The following is a 21,309-nucleotide window of genomic DNA, read 5'->3' as shown; positions in this document are numbered from 1 at the left end:
TTAGCTTTTCTGGAGTGTGTAGTTTAGAGCTGAATGATGGTTTAAGTTGGGGCTGATGAAGTGATCTCCCAGATCAGAGACCCTGGCAGTGACTGCTCTGCACCTGTGACCTGATCCCCACCGGCTTTTACAAACCCTCAGAGACAAAAACACCCTCAGTGTCATTTCCTCTTCCCGCTTTTGCCAGTTTCTTGTCAATTACACGTGTCTTCCCTTCAGCGTTACAGTTCTTTTTTTTCATGCTTTTCTAAACAAAACGCCACACACTCTGAAGCGCTGTGTTTCAGGCAGAGGTCTTTAAGGGGTGAAGGCGATGCGGGGCTGGTGCTGAGCCTGTGCTGTGGTGGTGCTTGGGGACCTCTGGGTGACTCTGGTCCTGTCCCGTGCGACAGCCCCACCATCATCATCCCGTGCGACAGCCCCACCATCATCCCGTGTGACAGCCCCACCATCATCATCCCGTGTGACAGCACATCATCATCATCCCCGTACGGAAACATCCCCAGCGCAGTCACCGCTCGGTGCCCACCCTGCCATGGGGAACCCCCCGGTGTCCGCCCTGCCCGGCCTGGGGCCCTTCCCTCTCCTCCTGTCCCTGCTCCCCGGGATGAGATCCCAAACCCATCCCCGGCTGTCCCCTCCTGTCAGGGAGAGCTGTACAGAGCCAGAAATTCCCCCTGAGCCCCCTTTTCTCCAGGCTGAGCCCCTTTCCCAGCTGCTCCCGATGCTCCAGCCCCGGCAGGAGAGGCCCGGCCCCGGGCAGGCCCCGCGGGAACCCGGCCTTACCCGGCCCAGCCCCGCCGGGCTCCCCTCACCCGGCCCGGCCCCGACACGGCCCGGCCCCGCCGGGCTCCCCTCACCCGGCCCGGCCCTCCCGGAACTTTTCGGGCCCCGTTGGTCCCTCCCCGCCCGCCCCGCTGGCTCCTCCCCGGGCCGGGCCGCGGAGGGCGGAGCGGAGCGGCGCAGAGCAGAGCGGAGCAGCAGCAGCAGGAGCAGCAGCAGCGGCGGCAGCCGAGCCCCGAGCCCGCGGCGGGGGAGCCGAGCGGCGGCGGGAGGCGGCCCGGGGGCGGCGGTGAGCGGGGAGAGCGGCGGGGGCCGGGCCGGGCCGGGCCGGGGAGCGGCGGGGGAAGCGGCGGCTCCGGCGGGGCCTGGCGAGGCCGCGGGGCGGGCGGAGCGGGGCAGGGGCCGGCCCGGAGTCCGGCGGGGCCGGGCGGGGGCGGCGGGGCCGAGCCGGGAGCTCCGTGCCCTCCGTGCCCGCGGCCCGGCCGGCGGCGAGGGGAGGCGGCTCGGGCCCGGCCCTGTCCCCGTTACCGGCCCGGCCCGTCCCGTCCCGGCCCCGCCGGACATCCATCTTGTGCCGCACCGGGCGGGCTGCGCGGCCGGGGCTGTGGCCGGGCCCGGGGATGAGCGGGATCCCTGCGGTGTTCCCGGGGCCGGTGTGTGCGGGCCGGGCCGGGCCGAGCGCGCTGCTCCCCGCACCGGGCAACGGGCAACGGGCAGCGGGGCTTGTGCGGGGCCCGGGGAAAAGGGACAGCGAGGGGAGGCACGGAGGGTGCGCTGGGACAGGGACAGGCGGGACGAGGGACAGGGACGGGCAGGACGAGGGCCAGGCTTCAGTAGCCGTGCCGCTTCGCCAGCCCGGATGGAGCAGGAGGTTTGGGCAGGTGGGACAAGGCGAGGGGGAGCCCCATGTGGGCCACGTGGAGCAGCGGGCTGGCCCATCCCCATCCTCTGGTGTATCTTCATCCTCCGGCCCCTCCTCATCCTCCGGTGTATCCTCATCCTCCGGCCCATCCCCACCCTCCTCTCCCAAGGACTGGTTGTCTCAGACCACCTCAGCTCTGAAAGGGTTTCTTGCACTTCCTTCGGTCGCTTTAAAGAGAAACTCTTCTCTGCGTAAGGAAACTTTGGTGTTTGGCTACTTCTCGTTAATTGGTGTCTTTGCTTGCGATATTTGAGGTGCAGAAGGTGTGGGTTTGGTGCAGGGGTTCCTGTGAAGCTGCCTCAGTGGGAGGGTTGGGGTTTGGACACAGCGAGTCAATTCCCACTGACACAGAGCTGGAACTGGGTCTTGCTTTGCTCACAGCTTGGAAAGAGCTGCAAACAGGAAGGGCAAACCATAAAAACTGGGTTTTTTCCTTTCAGTAGCTTAACAGGGGAGATAATATTTCTTAAAATAGTTGTCTGACTTGAAAACGCCTGTCTGCCTTCGGAGTATTGTATCAGCACTCTGTAATTTCTGTTGCTGTTGGAATTCTCTCTGAGTAGTTGTGTTGCTCCACGTAAAGAGAGACACCAGATTCTCTGAAGAGTTGAGGAAAGCGTCTGTTCAGTTGACAGTGCCTGTCTGCTGTGAAATGTTTCAGTGTTGTGATTTGTGTCATTGCCTTTTCCATGCTGGAATGGTGTGTCAGTAATTCTCCCTGGTGTAGCGGATCCTCGGATCTGGAAGGGTTTCAATGTGGGAATTTCTGAGACGTTCGGGAAGTAATGGATGAAGCTTGAAGAAACAGAAAATGGTGCGTTAGCAAAGCTCTGTGCCTTTAATGAGAAGTTATCCAAAACCATGCCAGTTAAAGGGAAGTTCCAGATGGAGCCCCCTTGCTTTTGTGGTCTCTGCAAGTTTCTGAATTCACAGAAGCGATGTATTTCACAAGTATGAAATGCTGTCTGATTATTCTGACATCATTATCACGTTGCTATAGTGACTTCATTACGCTGGGAATGCCATGTTCACATCCGGTTGCTATGGAAAAAATCAGTGTCATAAATAAAAACATTTAATGTTCTGTTCATCCCCGTGGCAGGAAAAAAAGCATCGATTTATTGACGTGAGTGAAGACTGGCAACATACTCCAACAGAAGTTCTCAGTGCCAAGTTACAAACTGGGAAATTGTCACTTGCCGTTCTCGGCAGATTGTCCCTTGCCTCTCTCTGTGTTGTGGCAGGTAGCAGAAGTTGTGAAATCCTGGTTTTGGAATGGAGGGTGACAGAGCGTCTGCCGTTCTTCAAGGTGGAGCCGGCAGGAAGTGCTGTGCTCGCACCGCTTCTAAAAATAATCTGTTTTCATGCGCAGTGTTTGCAGCGCGGCGTGTGCCTTCCCTGGATCCTCTCAGGGAGCTGAGTTATCCCCCTCCAAAGCAGCTCCTGCTCCCAGGCTGTGTGTGGGGATGCCCAGGAGGCTGCAGGGCTGAGGAAGCCTCCCTTGGTGGCAGCCCGGGCCTGGCAGTGTCATTGTCACCCCAGGGAGCTGAGCGCTGGCTGCCATCACGTGTCCTGCTGTGGCGTGGCTGTTTTTAGGGTAAGGAGCTTTGCTGAAGGTTTTGAGAGGATCTCCTGCCAAACAGGCTGAATTACTCGCACAGCACAAGGCCAGTGACAGGTTAATGCTTTTATTTGGAGACTCGTGTTTACACTGAGCATCAGGACAGTTTATATTTGAAACCATAAGCTGCAAATATACAGACATGGGTTATTAGTGATACATATCGTGGCTGCTCAGCCAGTCTGAGGACTGTTCTTAAAAAAAACTGAAAAGTAATTAAATGGCAGGAGTGTAACATGTGGAGGTACTTGAACATTAAAGTTTTAATTGTATATTGAATCATCGTCCCGGGCATAAACAACTCCAAGCATTTGTTTGTACTTTATATTGCAGTGCTTTTTCTTGTACCCTGCACGTGCACAGCGCACTCGGTGGCACTTTGAACTTGTGCTCAGTGTTTAGAGAACAGATTGCTTCTGTGCAGCTTTGCAGACTTAAAAAAATCGTCTTCAAGAGGAATCCTAATGCTCTGACAACAGGAACGTGTTATCTGTTTTCCCAGAGAAAACAAAGTGAATCTTTTGAACATACGTAAGTTCAAACCTTTAGGCTTTACATTTGAAGTGTTTTTTATGTGTAGCTGTTTGAAGTTCAGGATTATCCTTGATCCAGTGTTACTTTCAACCTTGCCAAAATCAGCTCAGCTGGCTCTGGCTGTGGATCCTGATCAAAACTTTTGGGGGTTAGGGTGATATGGGAGATTTCCTATTTTATCACTTTCTTTTAATTTCTGATGAGCCACATTATTGTTGAACATCAATCATTTCTTATAGTTTTGTGTATTTAATTCTGCAGAAACAGATTCATGAGAGACAACTTTTAAAACTTAGTCCAGTCCTAGGGTGATGTTTGGATTTTTTGGCCTTGATTTGGGGGGATGTTGGGTTATTTTTTGAAGATGAGGTAGTGAGGATGGTGGTTAAAGTATAGCCTCAATTCATTTTATGTTGAGCTCTGAAGTTGTTACTGATTTTCTTTTACTCTTTTAATTAATAGTTAATTGGAAATTAAACAGAATTTTGATGGAAGCAGCACCTTCTTAAAAGGGTGCTTCTAAATCCCAGGGTCAAATTTTCCTGTAGGCATTTGTGTTTGCACTTCAGGAAAGGTGCTGCTGCTGGAAACATGACACTTAATGGCAGAGATAAGTAAGGATGTCCCAAAGTTCTCTGGAAGAGCTGTTCATCTTGCTGAGCTCTCTTACTTGGTCCAGCCTGTCTTGCTCCGATGTTAAAACTTGTGTGGGATGTAAACAGCCCCTCTCCACCCTTCCCGTGGGCTCCCTGCAGGTCCTGGAAGGTGGAATCAGGCTCAGGATGTTTCAGTGAGTGGCAATGGTGAAATAGAGCACTGAGTTATGGAGATGAGTTTATGCCAGTGCTCCCTGTGCAGGTGATGGATGGCAGTAGTCAGGCCAGGGAGGGAGCCCAGTTTTTGTGGGTGAGAATTTCTCTTAGTGGTTTTATCCTGCAGTTGGAGCAGTAGTGGGTTCCTCATGTCCTGTGGGGTGAGGAAGGCAGAGCAGAGACTGAACTCCTTTGCTTTCCCATTGTTGAACCTTTATTGTTGAGCATTCAGAAGCTCTTGGAAGCAAGAACCCTGTGGGAATCCAAGGGATGCAGTTTAGTGCCTCCAGCACGAACATTAGAGTGAAAAACCATCTGTGTTGGTTAAGTGAAGACTTGTTGAGCTGTTACACCAGAAGATAAAGGATTAAAGTAAGTGTGAAGATGATGGACTTTAATTGTGCCAGTACCACTGCTGGTAGAGGGAAGGAGTTGAGGAGAGAACAAGAACCTGCAGTTGCTGACACATCTGAGCCAGGGCAGTGTCCCTCAGCCTTGTGCTGCAGCAGGGGTGATGTGGTGACCCTGTCTGCCTGGACAGCCACAGGTGACCCGTGCCTTGTTCTGCCTGCCAGAATAACACCCAGTGGGTGACATTTGGTCTCTGTCCTCAGTGGTACCAGGTTGTTATTTGCAAGGACCAGCCTGCATATATGAGAGTTACATGGAGCTGCCTTTCTGCTGCAACAGCTTGAGGGTCTCTGCTGGTTGTTTTTCAGCTGGCTGTGCTTGTTGCTGTGACTGTTGACATCCTCTGTGAGCTGGTTTGACATGTCTGACTGAAAGCCTTCGGAGATAAATGGCTCATTATTAGAAGCTTCCTGTTATTTCCTGTGATAGCATAATTTTGTTAATTAATGCTTGTTTTCTGAGCTCCCCTCTGAAGAAAAGGGGCTCCAGTGACAGCAGAGCATCAGTCAGGGCACACCTGGGCCTGCTCAGCTCTTGGTATCTGCTTTCTGCACTGAAGCACTTGGTGCTGCACCTCTAATGCCATTTCACTCCCAGATTTGCTATGAAACAAGTTTTGATCTGCAGAGGGACAGGAACAGGTTACTGAGAGATCACTTCTTCCCTTGCAAATACTGCAATAATTAAGGTTTAATCCATTTAACGATATTAAAATGATGATGCTGTGGGAAGAAGGGTGGTGCTCAAGGAGCAGCCACTGAGCGTTACATTCCTGATCAGAAATGGTGTGTTTGTACTTAAATTGCATTCATGTGCTGTGGGAAGATCCTTTGGGATGTGTGTGGGAGGAGATGGGACACCAGGACCCGTCCCTCATGTGCATCTCCAGTCACTTTGGGGTCTGTAACCGCAGTATTGGCAGGCTGTGCCCAAAGCCTCATGGCAGGCAGCACACCTGGGTGAAGGTGAGCTCAGAAGTGCCTGTTTCGGTTTCTCCTGTGGCAGCAGAGCCCAGGGCAGGGCTGGGGCTCTTTCTCACCGTGTCAGCTGCTGGAGCAGGTCGGGTGGCTGTGCCGAACCCCGCCGTGGCCACATAAAGACGGTGTTTTGATGTTTTGATGTGTGTTGTGCTCCCTGCTGCGAGTGCTCCGGCAGGAATTGGGAGTTGGGAAAGACCTGCTATACCTGAACAGGCACTTCCTCACCGCAGCTGCACTGCCTTGACCTGAACCCAGGCAAAGGCACAGATTGGGTTTTTTTTCTGGTGGAGAAACCGAGATGCTGACAGAAGAAGAGTTGGTGTGGTTTGAAAACTGCTGGTCACTTTCTTTTGAACAAAATCATCAGTCTGAGGGGGAAGTCTGACCCTGCACAGGGCTTTTATATGGGGGAGGAAGCAGGTAACAGGACAAACAGCCGAAAAGGAATCCCCAGGGCTGCTCACAGCCCGTGGCTGCAGGTGGTTGGCTTGGCTGTTTCACCTATTTGACTTTGTTTAACTTAAAATGTGGGGAGCCAGGCAATGGCAGGCCTGTTGAGCAGGTGGCCCGAGGCATTGTGGTTTGTTATTTATTTTGAATATTGATAAGATGGAAAATAGTTAAATCCATCTGGGACACTGAAGCAGGAGGTCTGGATGTGCCCACAGCAGTGGCTGTGTTGGGGCTGCTGAAACAAATCTTTATTCATCACTTCAGTGAGGCAAAAAACACTCAGAAATATGCTCAGTGTAAGGAGCAGGATGAGCATTTCTGTAACAGGTGATTGTGGCTTTGTCAAAACCCTGCTTTTTGGGAATGTACTGCAACTAGGAGTGTGTGTGTCAATGGGCTGTGTTGCATAACTGCTGCTTGCTGGAGCATTGCAGGAAAACAGACACTTGCATTTCACTTGTCAGTGACTGCGGATTCAAGGCCGGCTGGAATGTTTTGGAGGGTTTGGTTTGTTGTTTTTTTTTTTTTTTTTTAGTCGAAATATTTGCTGGATTCGATGTGATGTTGTGTTCTGCAGTGTTGTAATAGTGAAAAAATGTGAACTTGTCATGTTTAAATGGGGGTATTGCGTGTGAGCTCAGGGCAGTGCAGGCTGCTGGTGATGGGTCTGAGCATCGCTGGCTGCAGCTGGGGCTGCTCTGCCTCTGCAAGGATGGAAAGCTGCTGCAGCTTTTTGTCCAAGGGAAGAATCTGTGTGGAATCAGGCATTTCTCACATCTTCAGCTGGAAATAGACCCTTAATCTGGAAAGCACGGAGGACGTGGGAGGAGCACTTCAGCTGGATGGATTGGTTGCAGTGCCTTTCATGTTGTATTTTTATGTAATATTCTTTTCTCTCATGCAAATAAATTTGAAGTTGTAGGGAGGGGCAGCTGAGGAGAGGAAAACTTTCATTACAGACAGCTGACATGCAGAATAATATCTTTTTATATGCCACTCACCACGTGATAGTTAAAAGTAACTCATAGGTCACTGGGTAAGGCTATTTCTGGTGCAACTCTCTTTTTTTTGTGTAACAGTCTCATTCCAGCACATCTTGCTTTACCCTGAGATTTGATGTGTTTGTTAGTCCTGTGCTGAGGAACAGCTACTGGGTATCAGGCCTGAAGAACAGAAATCTTGTTGGATTTATGAAGTAAATATGGGTGAAGATAAAATAAATTTAGCCAATTGTTGCTTTCTGCTTTAGATTATAACACTAATTGTAGCTGAAAATAACATTAGGATTAAAGATACAGACTGAAGTGGTTCCAGACCTCCTTTCTCATTAAATATTTATGCTTTTAGGGCTTTTAACTCATCAGATCACTTACGAAGTTGTGGAGATTACCATATTATTGTGGCTTTGCCTTGTTTGGTGAATACACTGCATTGGCATATTGATCACTAGAATGCAGTCAAAGCTTTTTCAGGAATCCCATTTGAAATGATCCAACAGATGTTGTAGTGCTCCAGGGCACTTTCCTCGGTGGTGTGATTCTGAGAAAGTGGCTCTTGTCCTTTTTTCTGTAATTTCAGTGCTTTGCAGCCTCTGTTAAATGAACTGTTTGCCCAAACCCTTGTCATAAACACAATATCGAGTCCAAGTCCATGTAGCAGCAGAGCAAACTTGAGCTGGGTGGCCGAGGAGGTGTCAGAAGAATGAAGCTGAGTTCCAGAGCTGGGATGCTGGAACTGCCCTGGTCCTGTTCGAGTTCGCATCCACTGCAGCTCTGTGGGCAGAAGTTGAAATAGATTCAGGAACTTTTTAAAACCGGTGAGGGTAGTACTGTGCTGAGGGCAGGGCTTGGGCTGCTGCTGTATTTGCAGATTTACTCCAGAAAAAACCAGATGAGTGGGAGTTTTGACTTTGGTGGGAAGGCACAGAAGTTGTGGGAGCTGGCAATTAACACTCAAGTGGAGTGTGCTGTGTTCTCAGGTCCTGCCCAGAGTGCAGAACCGCCTGTCCCCGGGCCGTGTGTTTGACAAATTTACATACTAACGCAGGAGAAATGATTATTTCCCTTTTGCCCTACGTCTTATCATTTCAAAGACGCGTCCTAAATATAAGACTGTTTTTTTTGTTGCAGTTTGAATGGTGCTGATGAGGCGGAGGGGAAGGCCTGGCTGCTGGCAGTGCTGCTCAGGGGTAGGATGTGCTCTCCCTTCCGTGTGAGTCAAAGCAGCCCCTCTGCTGCGAGCAGGGCTGCAGCTGCCCCTGGCCTTGGGCTCCCTGCCCTTCAAAGGCAGCTCTATAATTGTCTATTTTGGTTGTAATCAAGCTTGACCTATAAATGCTGTAACGGCTCGTATAAAACTGATTAAACCATCAGAGCTGTTTCCTTTAATGTCACCTTTTATTCACCATAAAGGAAATTCCAGGAGGAATTGTCAAAGGGGTTTTGCCCTTTTAAGCAGGTTCAGGAGGATTAAAAATCTTCAGAGAGGCCCCGGTGCAGAGGCCAGGTCTGGCAGTGGTTTGGTTAAAACCCCACTGGCCTCGAAGCTCTCACTCTGCCACTGAAGTGTTAATAACTGTTTGAATATTCCTTCAGTTAAAACCTTCACGCAGAAGGAAGTTTCATTTTCGCTGTAGAAGAAAATTCAGTTTCCACCCCCACTCTGCCCCAAGTTTCCAGGAAGCAGCATTAAGGGGCTGAGCTAAATACTGAAGGATTAAGCACCACATTAAATAACTTAATTTCTTTACGAAACGTAATGAAACTGTTACTTTCCCCTCTGTTTGAAGTTAATTCTGTGCACTTACTGCTATTCAGGTTCCTATCAAGCCTCAAAATCTGCCATGAAAAGCATTCAGGAGGTGCAGTCCTACTTGGCAGGGCTGAAACACATCCGTTGTGAGCTGTGTTTAAGTCCTCATTACACGGATACTCATTGCTGCGGGGGGTTTATTTAAACTGATAAACAAATGTAGTATTAATAAGTGGCCATATGGTCAGTGGGGCTTTTCATTCTGAAAATCGTTGTTAAAAGAGGCGTTTAATGAGCGGCAGTTGCGTGGGATCAGGGGGGGTTTGGTTGCTCGTGGCTGCCACACACACACACCAGGCGAGTGAAAGTCTCTGGGCTGTGCGTGCAGAGCTGACCTTTAGAACGGGCTGCATGGTCACATCCAGTGTGCAAACACTCACACGGGTTATTGCAGCCCTGCCAGGGAGATCTGCAGAATCTCAGTATTTTCTGGAATTGGTGAGTTAGCCCAGTCTCCTGAAGAGTGGGATGTGCCCCATGTTTAGAGGCTTGGTATTAGGCTTAGGATTTATCACTGGAGGGTGTGAATCAGAGAATGGTTTTGGTTGAAAGGACCTTAAAGCTCACCCAGTGCCACCCCTGCCATGGCAGGGACACCTTCCCCTGTGCCAGGATGGGAATGCCAGGGCCTCCCTACCCTTTGAGTAAAGACTTTCTTCCCCATACCTGATCTTAACCTACCCAACATCAGTTTGAAATGCATGGGAAGAGAGTTTAAACCTCTTCAATTTTATTGAGAAGTTTCACAGAACCCTTAGTGGCCTGGAAGCTTCGTCTCGCCATTAAATTTTTTTACGCTGGAGACCAAGTAAGCTCAAACTGGGCTTTATTGCCAATTTCTGGTCACTGCTACTGCAGAAATGAAATAATTAAAGCGCAAGCTGAAATTTCAGTGGCAATCTATCTACCTCATGTCACTTATTTACTCTTAATTATATAAACCAGGAAGACTAGTGGCGAACGTTGCCAAGCTACTATCAGCACAACAAATTATTCCTACCAAGTAGAGTGGAGCTGGTCTTTTGCTACGATTGAGCCTCCTCGGGTCTGTCTGGAATTTAATCTGTTTTAGAAAAGGTCAGGGTATTTTTTCCACTGGAGGAAATGGAGAGGAATGAAAAACTTTATAGGGCTTAAAAATCAGTGGCAAGTTGTGGATGTGATAGGCAGCAAATAGAGGAAGTCCCCTGAACGGCTGCTGTGTCTAAATGGCTGATGAGGAAGGAGGAAAGGAAATACTTTTTTCATTTTTTTCCCCAAAAAAAGCTGTGGGGAATTCCTGAATGGTGCAAAGCCCTCTCCTAAGCTACTCCAACAGGGCTAGATGGGAAAAGGAGAAATGGCGAATGGGCCGTGGTGTTGCTTGGGAGGACCTGTGACCTCACAGTCCCTCCTATCAAAGTGTTTCAGATGTTTTAATGGAGCAGAGTGTGTTTTGCCCTGGCTGTGCTCAGCTGGGGTGGCTGTGTCCTGCCTGCAGCTCGGGCTCGTTGGTACGAATTTGCAGAGTGCCGCAGTCCGGCCGGAGGGGAGGCTGCCAACTCCAGCCACTGACGTAGAGCTTTGTTCTAATTTGGGGATGCAGTGTGTGTTGGTCTTTGAGTTGTGCTGCTGGCTTCCTTTCCCCTGCCTTTGTCTGGCTGGCACATGTCCCTAGCAACTTTCTGCAAGTGCAGACCAATAGGACAAAAAATAAATTAGCCATTTCAGCATGGCAGGCTTTAGCTGCCCAGAGCCCTTGTTCCTTGCCTGGAGGGCTTCTATAGCAAAGCAATTCCCAATGAATAATTAGCCAGTCACTTCCATAGAAGTTAACATTATGTTATTTGAAATTGCAGGTTCAGCGTGAAGCTGATTGCACAAAAGATTACAGGCTGAGGAGGATCAATCCCAGAGCGTTTGTGCACAAAATGACTATTTCCAATGACAGAATTATTGCTGTTTTCCAAGAAGTTTGTTTCTCTCCCTTGTTTGTGTGGGCTGCAGTTAATTTGCTGAAAGCTCCAGCTCAGCACAACACTGGAGTGGGGAGGGCTCAGGACTTTACTCTTGGCTTTCCTGGCCTTGGCCGTGGCTCAGGAGCAGCCAGTGCACCGTGGAGGATGCTCAGTGGGACAGGAGGTGCTGCCTGGGATGCGGCTCTGAGGAGCACACATCCATACATTTTGAGAATGCAGGCAAGATTGGAAGGCTGCTCTCCTGCCTTTTCTGATGGAACTTTTCAGATAGCACCTCTGGCCAGTGTAATTTTTCTGTATTTTCACATACCTGTTTGGTTACTTGGCTTGTCACCAGCTTTATTTTCTGTGCGTGCTTCTTGCTGTGTCTTTTTGGGGTTGTTACCTGAAAAACAAAAGGAAAATATATTTTGATTTGGATTACTGATGGTTTGGACAAGGGACAGCATGTATGTTCCAGCATCAGGAGTGCACCACAGTGGGGTCATGACTCATCCTACAGCAGGCTTGTGCATAGCTAATTACACATTCGTTGCCTTGATTGGTATTTGATTTGATGCTGAAAGCAGTCAGTGGAAATAATGATTTTGGTGTTAAAATTACAAAACTGAGGCTGAGGCTCCTGGCACAAATTATAAAATGTTACCTCTTATGTAATGTTAATATCTAAAACACTTGCTTTAGTGTCAGATACCACAGTGATAACGAGTAGAGAAAATAACTGCAGAGGCTGTGAACGGAAGTTTGTCAAACTGCTTTTGAAGTCACATCGAAATCTTGCATTTTGCTTAGTCTGGTCTTTTAAGTCTTTTGTTTTTCTCTTCCCTCTCATTTTTCTGGTGTTGGCCTCAGGAAAGGTGGAGGAAGTTTTCCCTGTACCCTGAAGCCAGGGAGTTTGGCTGCCTTGGAGAGAGGGCTTGTTTTGTGAATGAGTGAGTCCATGGCAGTGATTTTTATTAATTAAACAGACTCCTTGCTAACTAACAGGGTAATCTATGACAGTGTTTGTCTTGCTGCTGTTCAGGGGCTGTATCTGCTAATGAGCTGTGGGATTTCCAGCCAAACCCCCTTTCATTTGGGATGCACATCCCTGTTCCCAGCACAGCTCGTGGAGCCATTGCGTAATTGATGACAGCTTTGATGAGCATTAGGGAAGTGTTTCATGTGCTTTGGACTTCATTGAGTAATTGAATATCTCTGAAGATGGTGTGGAGCAGCCCAGGGAGCAGGTGCTGAGTGGAGCTGTCGCTGGGCTGGCTCAAGCCAAGGGGAGATCCTTGGAGATCCTGGTGTTCCCAGCCTTCCCTGCTGGATCCTTTTCTCTGTTTGTTTGGATTCTTTCAGTACCGTGGAGGAAATCTGTCAGTTTAAGTGTGGTTTTGATCGCTGTAAATCTTCCCCTTGCAGAAGTGCTGGGTTTGGGTTTGTTTTGCCAACACGGCTCTGAGTAATGGAGGGGTTTTGGTGGAGTGTTGAGCAATGTTTAGTTGACACTTTTAAAAAAAGAAAATCCACTCCTTTCCATGGCCTAGTTTATAGTAAGTGAAAAAAACTGGCACGGAGAACATTTACAAGTTGGAAATTAAACAGGTTTGTTTATAGTAGCCACGATTCAGTATTTGACTGCCAGGATAAAAATAACCTGGACGTGTGGCTGCAGCATCCCAAGAATCTGCCTCTCATTGGGGAAATGGGGAGGGCATGGCCACAGGAGTGGCACAGCCAGCCTTGAGTGGAGGTACTGGAGTTCCCAGAGACATCTGTGCCTCTCTCCCAAGTGTGCACAGTGCTGACACCTCTTTTCCCTTGGAAATGTTCAATATTCCAGTTTCCGCTGGTGAAAATGAGAGAAAGGGAGGTGTGAGGGATGAGCAGGCAAAGAGTTATTCTCCTTTTTCTTCCTTAAAGCCAGGTGAGTGGTCCTTGCTCCCTGCCCCTCTCCTCTCAGCCAGGGTTCCTCTGTCCCATTGTGTCTTCCTGGGGCAGAGCACAGAGCAAAACCCCCGAGGCTCAGTGCAGTGGCTGTAGAAGCTGCACCTCGAGAGGCCACCTCACATTGTCTCTAGGAACTGATGCTGTGGTTTCTGTGCTGCTCCTTTCTGTGCCTCACTTCTTTCTGTTCCTTTTCTCTCGCCCTCATTTAAACTCGTGCTCTGCTCTCTGGGTGCAAGTGCAGCCAGTGCTGCTGAGCCATGGTCTGTCTGCAGCCCTGGGGCTGCACTGGGAAAAATCCTGGGATGCTTTGGGGTGGACGGGACTTCAAAGCCCATCCAGTGCCACCCCTGCCATGGCAGGGACACCTCCCACTGTCCCAGGCTGCTCCAATGTCCAGCCTGGCCTTGGGTACTGCCAGAGATCCTGGGGCAGCCACAGCTGCTCTGTGCCAGGGCCTGCCCACCCTCCCAGGGAAGGATTTCTTCCCAATATCCCATCTAACCCTGCCCTCTAGACTCACTTTCTCTTATACTTGCAAAAGTATTTGACAAGGATTAGGAGAGCTTCCATTATCTGTTTCGAAACAGTTTTGATTTCTGTGACTCCAAGGTGACTCCAGAACTGCTAAAAAGAAATATTTTCAAAAACCTAGCACACTGGGTTTTCATTTAAACTTCCCATGATTCCAGAGGAATAATTGATTCTTTTTTTATCCCTTGAAAGGATAAAGTGCTGAACTTACAGAAGGCAGGACCCTTTGCCTGTCAGAGCAGCAGGGTGTAGCCAGTGCTGTGATTACTGTCTGAAGTCTCAGTACTGCTGCTGTTCAGTGGTACTGAACAAAGGACTGGGGTACTGGAGATGTTAGAGCTTTTCTAAAACTCATGGGCAAGGAGCCAGCAGGTTCCTGGGGCGGGGAGATAGTGCTGCTGGGAGTTGTTCTGCTCTCCAGACTGTCACAGAGTCCCAGAATGGTTTGAGTTGGAAGGGACCTCAAAGCTCATCTTGTTTTTGCCCGCCCTGCCAAAATCCTGATGGATTCCCTAAAATAATTGCACTGTGTAGGTGTTGCATTGGATTTTACCATGGCAGTGCTGCTTGGGATGGTTTTCCCAACTGTAACATCATCAGGACATTGGGCTGCTCTCAGTCTTTCTCCCATGTTCCTGGTAGGACTTTCTCTACTGTTTTCATCTTCTAAAATTAATTAAGAACTTGATGTACCTCAAACGTAGTTAGAGCTTGTCTTTTGTCAGTGAAGTCTTTCTTGGGGCATTCTGGGTAGAAGTCCACAGGAACAGGGTGCTTTGGCTTAGGCACTACAGAGATGCTTCACAAATCCTGACACTTGAAAAAAAACTAACTCCTTTTTAAATTCTTTTTTCAGTTCCTTTGGGGGAGCCTGGAAGAACCTTCAGTAGAGCTGCTAACACTGATGAGAGATCTTTTATGCCAAGGTAAGAATTTTTTAGTGTTCTCATATTCTATTTGAAATTTCTGTGATCATTAGAGTGGGTAATTGATAAGTTCTTGCACTCACTCTCCTTCAGTGCTGTGTTTGCTTATTTTGGTTCATGCTTCTCTCTCGCCACCACTGAAATTATGAACTTCTTGATAAGCTGCTGAAACTTTTGAAACAGAGGCAGCTCGTTTTTGCATCAGGTTTCTGTCCTGAAGGGCCTCAGCCCTTGTCCCCACACCTCCCCCAGCTCTGCCCCGCTGCTTCCGCTGCTTGGGAAATACCCTCAAGTTTTGCTTCTCCCTGCCCTGATCCAGCCCCTGGGCTGCACCAGGGTAAGGAGGACTTTGCACTTTAGAGAGTGCACCAGGGCTTGGCTGAGCAAAGGTGCAGGTGAGTGGGAGCCACGTTTCAGGTTGGAGCTTCTGCTGTGTTTGCATCCACCTGTGGTCCTTTGCAGGATCCTCTGCCTGCGCTGCCTTTGCCTATTGACACAAATATCCTGCAGCTTTTGGCACCTCTCCATCTGTCCCAGGGCAGGAAGGAGCTGAGCAGCTTGGGGCTGCTGCTGTGGGTGGATCAATGTCCATTTCTGTCTCCTCCTGGGCAGTGCTGGTGACAGCAGCAGAGAAGAGATGCTCCTGTTGAGGAGCACAGAACTCTGACATATCAGGTGTTTGATGGTGTAGAAGCAAAGGGTTTTTTGTGATCATAGGTGAAAGAACCCTATGATTTATTACCCTGTAGGTGGTGCAGGTGGTTTGGAGAGTGATGGAACGGGCAGAGGGAGCTGCAGCTCAGGGCAGTGCTGGGAGTGTGGCTCGTGCTCTGTGCCCCTGCTTGTCCTGCTGGAGCTCCGTGGCCGTGCCTGGGGAGAGGAGACATGGGAGACACACTCAGCTTTTGCTTTATTTCTGCACCACAGCATTCAGAGCTAATGAAACCAGTTCAAAACATTTATAGTAAATTTTTTTTACACTTCTTTGGTGATCATACTCTTCTCTTGACTCTAAAGGAACACTTAACACCCATAATTTAATTCTGTTTGGAAATGGAGCCGTTGTTTCACAGCATGTGATTCCACTCCAGAGAGCTCTGGATGGAAATGAATGCTGCTGTGTCTGCCTGTATTTAGGTGGGCTTCAACAGTTGCCAAATGAAAAGTTGGCTGGGATGCAGCATAGTAATTTCTTGAGCACTCTATTCATGTTGTATAAACAGATAACATTAATATACTTGTGAAAGAGCTACAAGATAATTAAGGCATGTGGGGTTTACAGTAATAAGACTCGTGCCTTTCAGGATCTTGGTTTCCTGTTGCACCTGAAAAAAAAAAAATCAGCAAATACTGTAGAGAAGAAATGAGAAGTTAGTCTTGTACTGCTCCCAGCTTAAACTTTCCCACAAGTATTTTCTACTATAAATAAGAAGTGAAATAGTTCACAGCTAAATTTAACCCTTAGGTTGATTGCATTCTGAGTTTTCTTCAGTGGAATTGACTGTGGGACTGTAGGAAAATGAAGACAAGCTGGATCAATGAGTTGCATTTATGCTTTATAAAAAATGCATCAACTTTTAATTCTAGGGATTATCAAGGGGAAAATAATTGTTAATTGGAATTCCCCTCTCCTTCCTATTAAAAGTTACGATTTTTGAAAGAAAGGAAGTGAATGTTACTTCTCAGGGAAATGTTCAAGCAGGAGAGGTTACAGTTCCCAGAATTTAGCCAGAACTGTTGTCAGTGTCCTGGAGTGCACAGACATCGCCTGCTCTGCTTTTAGGCAGTTTCTGGAAAACCCCTTTCAGTTTGACTGGATTTCACAATTTGCAGTTAGGCAACTGCAGCTCCTATGGGTTTCAAGAGTTGAAGAAAAGCCTCCTCCAGGTGCTTAAAATGATGAGCTGCACTGGTTGTTTGAGCCTTCCTCCCTCTCCAAGGCCTGGATGAGGGCAGGGCAGCTTGGCTGTGTAACTGCAGAGAGCCTCAGCACAGGCAAGTCCTTTATTTCTGTTATTCTGGCTTAAAAATGAGTTTAAACTTGTGCTAAACTGAGCACAGAAATTTGTGTGTCTCTCTCCAGCTGCACGTGGGATTTTCAGATTCTTATTTAAAGCCAGACCTGGGTGACATTCAGCCCAGGGAACAGGCTGAGGCTGAGGGGGGATGTTTGGGGAGGGTCCCCAGCTCCCTGTTGGGCAGTGGGTTCAGCTCAGACCAGTGATGGGTGAGCAGCAGCACATGGGACTCCTCTTGCCTCTGCTTTACACCTTCCCCTTGGGAGCTGAAGTGACAGAAGAGATCCTGTCCCGATTCAATGATTACATAAACTTGGGACAGATTGTCAGGGAGTTGTCCACGTTGCAAAGCTAAAAATACAACCCCTGTTCCTCGCAGGCATGTTCATGGCAATCCACAAGGTGATGCATTTCTCTATCGAACCCCTTGGAAGACATTCTTATTTTTGAAGGCTGTGGCCAGCGAGCCCATAAATCCTGTGGCAAAGGATAGTTTGAAATGCCTGGGAGGAGTGGAGGCTGCCCAGGCTCCCAGCCCTGGTGTGTGCAGCCTTACTTGGGAAGGAAGCGCGGCCCTGCGGAAGGGGGGATTCGTGCTGAGCTCATTGTTTGGGAGCGGGACAGCCCAGCCTGGCTGCTAATGTAAACACCCTGAAAAGTGTTTATCACCAGCCTTGTCATTGGCCTTATTTGTCAGGGAATCTCGAGGAGAACGAGAAGTTTTCTGGTGCTGCGTAGTGACTGGAGGGAGTTGCAAGATTTCCATAAAAAGGCAGAGTCTGTGCTGGGCGAGCAGAGCTCTGCCTTGGCAGCCGTGTGCTGAGCCTGACCTTTTCCAGAGAGAAAACACTGACCTAAATCCCTCCCTGCTGGGGGTGGAGGGGAGAAGAAGGAAACCTCTTGACTTGCTTCTTTCTGATCTAATTTTCTTGTCTCGTGCTCTGGTTTGTGCCATGAAATGCTGAGGAAGCAGAGGACAGGCAGTGACAGCTCGTGGTGCCCGGCACAGCTGGGGCAGGCTCTGTGTTTGTCCCATGGTGTTTGTCCCATGGCGTGTCCATCCTCTTCCTCTCCCAGCACTGCCAGGATCCAGCTTTGGCCATTTCCTGTAACCTGGGCTGTTGGAGTGGCCTCCTCAACCTGAGTGTTGAGGTGGTGAAATGAAACCCAGAGCTGTCAATAAAGGCATTCTCGTTCTGGGGAGGGTTGGGTGAGGGGGGAGTGCTGCTGTTTCAGTTCAGTTCAGTGTTTCACACAGCTGTGTGTTCTAACTGCTGCCTTTTCTCCTGCCCTGCAGGTGGTCGCTCTCTGAACAGCCCACACCATGCGTGAGTACAAGCTGGTGGTCCTTGGTTCAGGAGGTGTGGGCAAGTCTGCTCTGGTGAGTTTGGGGAAGCAACTGTGGAGCCCATTCCCAGCCCTCCACCTGCCTGGCTCCCTGCAGACCAGGTTACTGATGCTTTGGGGAATTGGTGTTGATTTTAATATGCGCCAGGACCTCCACGTAGCCACTGTGACTCTGCTGAGTGTAGGGGTGTCATGGTTTTGGAGAGGTGATTAATTGCTGGTAGTTAGTGTGTCATGTCTGCTTCCTGCATGGGTGTGGTGGTGTACGTGGCTCAATATCTGTGTGAGTGTTAAAAGCCCAACCAGCACTGGCACAGCAGGAGGAGTCTGGCTGGAATCAGACACAGAATTAGGGGGTTCAGCCTGGCCCACCTCAAAAGCCACCTGTTTTCCATCCTGAGTGCTCAAAACACCATGCTGAGAATCCATCTGCAGCCTGTGCAGAGAGGGAGGAGCAGGCTGATGACACTTTGCACTCCTTAAGTGCTTGTCTTGTTCCTAAGGAGGGGTTTACACAGCAGAGTTGATAGCAGAGCACTGAGAGGGAGACTTGTGTCACCCATTTATCACTCACCAGTCAAGCAGCTCTCTCCAACAGAGAGGCAAAGAACTGGTCAAGTGTGGAGTTATCTACAACAAGGAACTGCAGTGTTCCTTGTCACAGACATGATAATGGCTGAGCAGCCTTTCCTGCCCTGCCTCGTTGTTTATTCTGCTGCTACAAGCAGGTAATAATCCTGGTAAATCACCTCAGAACCCCAGTGAACAGGAGGAGGGATTATTCAGCTGTATATCAAATTCGATGCACTCTTTCAGCAATGCCATCCTAATCACTACAAGATGTTTACAAGGTGTAATTTTTTTTTTACAAGCTCTGTTCTTCCACAGCAATTTAAGCAATCTGTATTAACTTTTTCCACCAGCACTTCCCTGATTATCTTAATTTTCTTATGTAACACTGAGAGACTCACTAGGTGAAACAGGGCACTTAGTAGTACGCTGTAAATAAAAATTACTCAGCATCTGACACACTTGAATTTCCTTCTTTGCGATTGGAAGTCTGAGTCAGCACCATCACTGACCTTTTTAACAGCTGAAATGCAAATACTCAAACAGTCTGGTAAACAAAAGTTAAATTCTTTTTGACGGCTGGCTGCTAAGTCAGCACATCTGGTAATTCAGATGCAGCATAGATCCATGATGTTTATAGGAGCACACAGTGAGTACCAGTTAGCAGCCAGGAGTGGATAATATTCAGCTCTCAAAGAGTCTGTGTGCTTATTTACAAGCGTTAGCAAGGAGAAGTCACAAGGTGGGATTTCAAATAATATGGGGGTCACTTTAAATTTCATTCTTCCAACTGTATAAACTGACCTGTGCAACAAAGAGCCTGGTGTTCATTTCCAGCTCTGTTTGCACTCGATGACAATATGGGGTTGTTCCACTGCAGATCCTCCTTGTTTTAACTCTTCTGTGCCAGCACAGGGCTGATGGTGCTTCTGTAACAGTGATGGAGTAGCAGAAAACCTTCACAGTTGTAAAGCCACAGTTGTTTAGCAACTTTCGTTTCCTGTGCAGCAGTTTTATCCCATTTCTGAGGCCAGAACTCCCCTGCAGTGGCAGTGGGTGACACGATTTCCAACGGTGCCCAGCGGTGCAAAGTCTTACAGAGAGCTGGGAACTGAATGTGGGCTGCACAACCCAAACAGAGGGAAAATTCTAAAAGTCTTGGATCTACACATAATCCAAAAACACACTCAGATTTGTAGCCTCTCCCTTTCTTTTCACCTGTAACAAATGAAAATAAAGCCCATCAGAGATCAAGAGTGTCCCATGTCAGCAGGGGTTTGTCAGATTCTCACACTTCTGCTTCCCAGAGTTCCCCAAAGAGGGGACAGATGTGACAGTGCTCATGTGTGAGCCTCTGGCCAAGAGCTGCCTTCTCTGGGCCTCTGTGGGGAGCAGCTGTGCGAACCTGACCGTGCTGAAATCCACAGGAACAATCCTAAAACCCAATCTGTGCCTTCCAGTGCTGCCTGCTGAGTTTAGTGTTGGTGTAACTCTGTGAGCCACGTTCATGGGGGTCTTACTGGAAGGGTTTGCTGAGATCTGTTACTCAAGCAGGCTGGGACACTGTTCAGTGTGACAAGAAAATACTGGAGGAGCAGAGACTTCGTTCATTAGAGTGTAAAGTGCACTAATTTAGTGATACAGAACGATTTTGAAATGAAGGAGTTGTGGCTTCTCAGACTTTCCTCACAAATTTGCAGAATTTGTATATAGAACTTGTGAAAGGTTCAGTTGGTAAAAGATATTTGGTGTGTTTGTTGATTTTCAAGGGACAAAAGTATGTGCTGGGATCTCAGCTCTCAGTTTCACAAACGAACACCACCTTATTTTACAAATATCACCCGAATCTTCAGACCTTCCTGTGCTGTTTTACTGCAGATTATTGTGGCTGAAAAGGGAAAAGGAGCTTTGCCTCCCAGAGGGGAAGGAAAGCTCTGTCCTGGGAGGAGCCAGGACACAGAGCTGGGCTGTCAGGGCTGTCCCCATCCCTGTGACAGCTCGGTGGGAATTGCTGAGCAGATTTACTGTGAATAAGTGCAGGGAAGGAAACCTTCCCCTGTGAATGGAGTGAGGGCTCCTCCTTCAGTGGTTTGTGCACAGGGAGTGGCTGCAGGCTGCACTCCCTGCCCTGCAGTGGCTGGTCTGGTCTGAAATGTGGATTTTCCACACTGCACAGGTTGTCAGTGCTTCTGCTGACATCTCAAGGCTTCCATATTTGGTGATTTTTACCCTTCTAAGGTCACAGGCAATGGGGTAAAGGCATTTTTGAGTGTATCATCTTTTCTGAAATAAGCAAGCAAACAGTTGACGTGCAAAAAAGTTTTGAGGACATGATTGAATAATGTGATTTTAACAGAAAATACACAAATTTTAATTTCTAAATTGAAATTTTGTCTTTTTCTTTGGTCCTCACTATTGACTTTTAACAGCAGGGAAGTTTTACTGTTGTTACTTTTTCCTAAAGTGCTTCTTGGTGAATGTTGCTGGTTGTGTTCAGCTGACTTAGCTTTTTCTTCTTTCCTTCCTCCCCAGACTGTACAGTTCGTTCAGGGAATTTTTGTTGAAAAATATGACCCAACAATAGAAGATTCATACAGAAAGGTAAAACACCATCATTTTTATTTCTTTCAAGTCCCACAGAGAATAAATATGAAGTTCTTGGGGCTCTTTTGGACGCAGGGCTGGGGCTGTGAGCAG

The 21,309-nt window shown here is 48.5% G+C and overlaps 1 protein-coding gene across 1 annotated transcript in view; it reads left to right on the top strand.

Moving 5' to 3' along the window:
- The first annotated feature begins 1,001 nt into the window (after positions 1-1,001).
- Positions 1,002-21,309, top strand: part of RAP1A (RAP1A, member of RAS oncogene family) — a 29,337-nt gene continuing 9,029 nt past the window's right edge. Inside the window, exons 1-4 of the mRNA XM_083878539.1 lie at positions 1,002-1,072; positions 14,608-14,677; positions 17,993-18,076; positions 21,145-21,213. Of these exons, the coding sequence (XP_083734665.1) occupies positions 18,020-18,076; positions 21,145-21,213 (126 nt within the window). The 5' untranslated portion in view covers positions 1,002-1,072; positions 14,608-14,677; positions 17,993-18,019. The remainder of the gene's footprint in view (positions 1,073-14,607; positions 14,678-17,992; positions 18,077-21,144; positions 21,214-21,309) is intronic.

This window comes from Zosterops lateralis (genome assembly GCF_965231275.1).
Source record: "Zosterops lateralis genome assembly, chromosome: 26".
Lineage (NCBI taxonomy): Eukaryota > Metazoa > Chordata > Aves > Passeriformes > Zosteropidae > Zosterops > Zosterops lateralis.
The sequence above is the reverse complement of the archived record's forward strand: the minus strand, read 5'-3'. Positions and strand labels throughout refer to the sequence as shown.